The following is a 6,331-nucleotide window of genomic DNA, read 5'->3' on the forward strand; positions in this document are numbered from 1 at the left end:
GAGTGTTTTGTCACCTTTCCAACACTTGAGGAAACAAACAGCTGCTGGACAGATGTCAGCTCACTTCCTGGTTATTAAGGTAATAAAAACACCTCTGATCTAAGTCACACGCACATCAAAGCTTCAAACTGATCTTAAAGTTTAAAACTATAAAAATAAAATCATCTCTGAGCAAAGATCTCTGACAGCATTTTGGTGTTTATGTTTATATACTCTGACAGTTTGAGGGTATTTATTTTACATTAATTTGTCCTGTAATGTTGAAGGTCCTGCAGTCTGTCTGTCAGTTCTTTAACACGTCTTTTACTTCTTAGCCACTTATTAACTCTGTTATTAACTTCTTATGATAATTAATAAATAAAAACAGTAATTATTATTTTATTTAAACATCAAGAAGTCAAATAAACTTTCATATATTTAACTTATTAACACATTCATTAGCTCAAAAAATATGCTAACACATACATAAACACCAACACTCCAAATCATATAATATATATATATATATATATATATATATATATATATATATATATATATATATATATATATATATATATATATATATATAGCAGGCCGGGCCTGGTGTGATGTCACAGCGGTATAAAGCCCCCTGCCGCTATATATATATATATATAATAAGAATTTATTAAAGCACATTTATCTTAATGTGTTTTCAAATTGGTATAAAATGCATTCATTAGATGATTCACATCAATAATAGAACTTATGCAGTAGCCATGTTCACCATAAAATACCCTAAAAACAGTTTCTAAATTAAAGGTTTCACATAAAATGAGTTCAGGAGTTTTCCTTGAAAAAACCTTTCGGTTACTCTGATATTTCTGATTTTTTAATGTATTTTCTTGGTATTTAAAGGTTTATTACAGTCTAGTTTTGCCTTTTGAGCCTTGTTTTGTTTTTGTTCAAGCTTGATTACACTCAAAGGTTTTAACTTTCTATCAAACATTCAAACTTCACTCTTCAGATCATCTCTGTGAGGTGTTCAGGGACTCTTTAGATCAGCTCTCTGAGGTTTTCAGTGACTCTTTCACCTGTGAACTCAGGTTCCTCTTTAAAAAACATGGGACTGAGGGTACACAGTTCTGAAGAGTCCCTGAAGTCCTCACAGAGATAATCTGTAGTCCCTGAAAGCCTAACAGAGTTGATCTGTAGAGTTCCTGAATGCCTCACAGAGCTGATCTGAAGAGTCCCTGAACGCCTCACAGAGCTGATCTGGTTTCAGCTAAACTTGATCTGATGACTCGACTGCAGCCTGATGAAGTGACGAGCTGCTGTGAGGAGCTCTGACTCCAAACGTCTCAGGTTATTAAAACATCAAACGGCCAACAGGTATTTAAAAAGGTCTGAGGACACACCTGAGGGACGATTTCTGTACCTGAGTGCTTCTGATTGGAGCTACGTACCTCTACCAAACACAAATGTTTAAACTTTCACTGCAGCACGTTTATCTGACAGCTTTAAAGACAATCATCTGGCTAATGAGATCCTCAGTCATGTAAGTTGTTGGTTCTTTCATAGTTTGGTCACATGACTCAATATAAGGAAGCTAAACCTGCTCCACCTGGAGAAACACGCCTCTCTCCCTCAGATCAGACCAAATCACACACTCCTCTTTTTTAGTTTTGTTTTAATAAATTAATAACTCTTCTCTGGTTTCTCTTCTTAGATTTATTTGTGGTGATTGAGATGATTTTAAAATTCATACACTTCTTTTCCTTCCACTTTAATCTTTCAAAATTACACATAAACATTATTATTTACCCTTTATTACGCAGCTAATGAAAGTATTTCTTCGGATGAAACAGATTTAGAGGAAGAAAGTTTCACCGAGAAGCCAAAAAAGCCAGATCTCAAACCTTGTGTTTCCATCCAATCAAAACTTCTGATCAAACTGTTTGATCAGGCAAACTGTCATGAATTATTTCAGCATTTCAGCAACAGTCTGGAGTTTATTTCATTCAACATTTAAAGAGTCATCATTTCTCCAATAACTCCAAGAGACATTCATTAAAGAAGCCAGCAGAGCAGAGATAACTGCCAACACCAGAGCTCCTTAAAGACAGAAGCATCAAACCTCTGAAGCTTCACATGATTTCATATCAACAAGTTTATTCAGTGAAGAGCTGCAGATCAGTCCCAGCGCTCGCATTGCTCATCTCACTCAAATAAAAGCTAAAAATAACAACAGCTGTTCAGCCTCCTCCAAAATAAAAGCCCCTCTGGTCAGTCAGACACTTCCTCCCCTCACAGATCTGGGTAATGTCACCAGGGGGGGTTTATCTAACACAGGACACCAGCTCTAAAAATAACAGCCCCCCCCCTCCACCACACCTCTGCTTGATTGACAGCCACCATGTGGCACATAGCTGGAGGAGCAACTGATAGCCCTGCTGCTGATTCCCTTAAAAAGCCATCAGCCGCCCCCGCTGAGAGTCAGGTCTGATGCTATCAGGGCTATTCTGGGATGGCCCGTTATAACCTTCAACATGAAAAGCAGCAAAAAGACTCAAACATGTCAGAGGGTGAAAAGTGACAGAAAGCTGTGTGTGTGTGTGTGTGTGTGGGTGGATGGGTGTGGGTGTGTATGTGTGTGTGTGTGTGTGTGTGAAGCCAAAGTCCTGGAGTCAAAGTGTCAGTCAGCTGCTGCTCGTCAATCACAACACGTGAGAAAACTTAAAGACACTTACTTGTAGCACAAGGATGCCGGTGCTGCCCAGAGGGCTGAGAAACAAAAATCTCTTTATCCAGAAAGTTTAGAGTGAATCCAAAAGAAAGCTGAGCCTGAAAGAACCCCACAGAAAAAAACAAAACTACAGGCCGTCAGTGCCGTGTAGTTTTGTTTTTCCTCAACAGCAGTCCCTCCAGCCGAGGCGTCCAGGCCGGGAACGCTGACTCTGCTCAGAGGAGACTGCAGGGCGGCAGGGGGCTTTATACCGCTGTGACATCACACCAGGCCCGGCCTGCTATTGGTCAGCTGTGCACTGAGAGAGCAAGGAATCATGGGAGGATGCAGGAGCCATTTTATGCAACTCATCACACCTGTCAGCCTCTTTACTTAACAAGACACAGAGAGAACCGTCAGCAGTTTGCTTACATTTACATCATCTGTTCATCGAGCTGTGATCCTCCAATCCTCCGATCCTCCGATCCTCCGATCATCGCATCAAAGATTCAGACGTCACCTCAACAGGTGGAGACACGCTCTTTCTCTCTCTGAACTCATGGAGTCGACCTGCTCATCCACAGAAATCACAAGATTCATAAAAACTTTAAAAAGTCATAGATAACGTTTCTAAAAGTTATATATTTTATCATCTTTATTGATATGTTTATTTTATTTTTTCTGTCATAACTAACAGAATATTTTGAGCTTTTGTCAAAATATGAAACTTTCATAATTTGAGGATATTATATGAAGGAATTCATTTATCAAAAGTAGACTTTAGTAAAGTTTACTTTACTCTAAGCTCCTTCTGTTTATGTTTGATGATAATAATCTGGGGAATTACCCTTTAACTAACTATAAACCACCTCATCACTCATGCAGAAAACCATCATTAAACATTAAAACAGTTGGACAAAACAAAACTCAACACACAAACATTTCAGATAAAATTAACAATCATAAGATAATGTAGTTTCACAATATCTGCCCTGATGATTTCACCTTTCTTCAGTCACTTCATCGGTTTTTATATCGTTTTATAAATAATAGAAAATAAACTTGTGTTAAAAGAACAGTGGTGTTTAGATTGAACATTGACTTTAACAGCTGATATTTTATCTAAAGGACTTCACAATTGATCCAAATATTTTTTCAGTTGTAATATTCCCAGGTGAAATATTCAAACTGCATTTTATTAAATAAAGTTATAGTGTGACTGAAAAACCTCCTAATGAAGTTCTGTGGAGCTGCAGAGACGCCCTGCTCTTTGTTCAAACAGCTGTTTGTCACAGAGATCGATTCACCTCCTCATTTTTCTTTATATATCTCAAATATGACAAACAGTGAAATAGTTTAATAATACAATTAAAGGAATTTGGATGAGAATCGCTTGAACATCTTTAAGGGACTAGGAGAGGTGGAGTTTATGAGAGGAGACTGGAACAGAAATAAAGATAGTTTTATCAGTGAAAAAATTCTGAAGTAATGTTTATCATTCACACTGATCCTTAATCATATCATAATCATAAGAACTTTAAAATATTCCCATCAAAATAAGGACTTATTGATTTTCTTTCAATAACTGAACTTATCAATCTGTTGGGTGGTTTTGCTGTAAACTAAATACAATGAATGAGAAAAACAAAATCTATTAAGAAGAAAAATCAATCCAAACTGTGGAGGATCTCATTAAAAGCGTGCATCATTTGACTCCACTATCTGCTCCGTCCTAAAGTCCACTTCATTAAACATTTCAGTCTAATGATATTTAAACACACAAAGTCTGCAGCTCCAAGCTGTTTGTTCCTGTTTCACGTCTGTAAGCATCTCCTCTCTCTGCTGCACACGGCTGCGCTGTACGCTCTCATCCTGACAGAGATAAACTCTGCTCACAATCAGGTGAGCTGAAGGAGGAGGGGACACTTCTGATCAGTTTATTATGGAGTCAGTTCATCAGAGATGGGACAGAGATTAAATCACACTTATTTGCTGGAGTGAGTTTGCAAAAAGGAGCTCAATAAAGGGGTTGAGCCATAGATTGATTTAAAACCTATACTAATAGTATTATAAAAGCAATATTTACAGACTACATGTACAGGTAATGATATTTTTTAAGGTCGCCAGCTCTCATCGGACAGTAAAAATGTCTCTGTGCTTGTCAGTGACGGTGTTTGTGAACAAAACATTATCTGCAGTGAGGTTCATTTGCACATTAATCTGAGAATTTTGCCCTAATGAATGCATAGCAGCTAAATAAATGTATGCAAACAACACCAGCACACAGAGATGATGTTTGTTCTACAGCACAGTCTGTGGAGCCTTTAACCCTTTGCACATCTCTGTGTGAACTACATGTCATATCCTTCCAGAGTGATGGCTAAAAAACAGAAGCCTGAATACTTCCAATATCAATAAACAGCTTAATAAATGTTCAATAGAGGCTAATAGGGGGTACGTATTTTGGCCTGTAGGAGAAAGTGTTTAGCCCAAATGCTTCAAGTTGCCACTGGAGGCAGATCACAAAGAAGGCTGAGTGTCCCCATCATCTCCAGCTTCTCCGGCAAGTTCAGTGTAAAATATGAAACTGATTAATACTTCTAAATAATAAAATCTGTCTGCTGATCGTCTCTCGGGATCCCTGATGTTTGTCTCAGTGACAGCAGCACGCCTAGCTCTAACATGACTCACCTGCTGAGGCTTCCCAGCATGCCTGTGGGGGGACCGGGGCTTTCCTCTGTGCCTGTGTCATGACCCTGAACCAGCCAATCAGATCACTGCTGAGGACATGGAGCTGTGCCTGTCAATCAAAGAGGGTGATCAGATCCTCCACGGAGCGACAACACAGACAGGAGCCATGATGCTGAGATCAACACAATTTATCATGTCTGATTACCTTTATAACTTCAGTCAGAGAGCTATTGTTAGATATATATCATAGTTACTTTTAATGCTGATTTTAATGGTATTAAATCATGTTTTAATATATAAAATAAGAACAGTTTGTTGTTCTTTTTGACTTTTAATGTCAATATTATGGACTATTTAAAAGAGTACTGCTGTCATATCACTGTCCTTTAACTACATGAAGTTGAGAGCTGCTTTAAATGTACAGTTTTAAACTTTATGTAATACTAAAGCTGAAAAAATGCATATATTATATACTGCTTTAACTACATACAAGAAGCTTCATACTACCATACTTTACCTGTAAAACTTACGAACTTTACATTAAGTACTCACTGTGATGCTTCAGTTAGGTGAAATAACATACTTATACTGTAAAACGTTAAAGTAATACTGAACTTTCACCTTCACTGGTTCTAGTCTCTGTTCTGAATCCTGTTAGCTGTCTCTGAAACCTTAGCTAGTCAAGCTCACCTGATTCTTAACATTCACAAATACAAAATATAATCCCGAGATAATTTAACAACATATCAGACAAAATGGGGCAAGTTATTTCAAGTAACTTTTACCTTTAATCCGCCCGTTTTGGCTTTGAAATACATGATTCTTTCTATATCCGGGAGAACTAATGAAGGCAGCGGAGTGATATATGGGAGACGTTTGACACAGACTGGCCAAACATTTTATCTAGAAGTTGAAGCAATAATTAAGTAGTCGTGAAAATTCCCATAAAGATAT

At 37.7% G+C, this 6,331-nt stretch overlaps 1 protein-coding gene across 1 annotated transcript in view; it reads right to left on the minus strand.

The window, feature by feature from the left end:
• Window positions 1–6,117, minus strand: part of ttn.2 (titin, tandem duplicate 2) — a 198,922-nt gene extending 192,805 nt beyond the window's left edge. Inside the window, 2 exon segments of the mRNA XM_034694393.1 lie at window positions 5,378–5,486; window positions 6,068–6,117. Of these exon segments, the coding sequence (XP_034550284.1) occupies window positions 5,378–5,397 (20 nt within the window). The 5' untranslated portion in view covers window positions 5,398–5,486; window positions 6,068–6,117.
• Between the last annotated feature and the right edge of the window lie 214 nt (window positions 6,118–6,331).

This window comes from Notolabrus celidotus, chromosome 10, assembly GCF_009762535.1.
Source record: "Notolabrus celidotus isolate fNotCel1 chromosome 10, fNotCel1.pri, whole genome shotgun sequence".
Taxonomy (NCBI): Eukaryota; Metazoa; Chordata; class Actinopteri; order Labriformes; family Labridae; genus Notolabrus; species Notolabrus celidotus.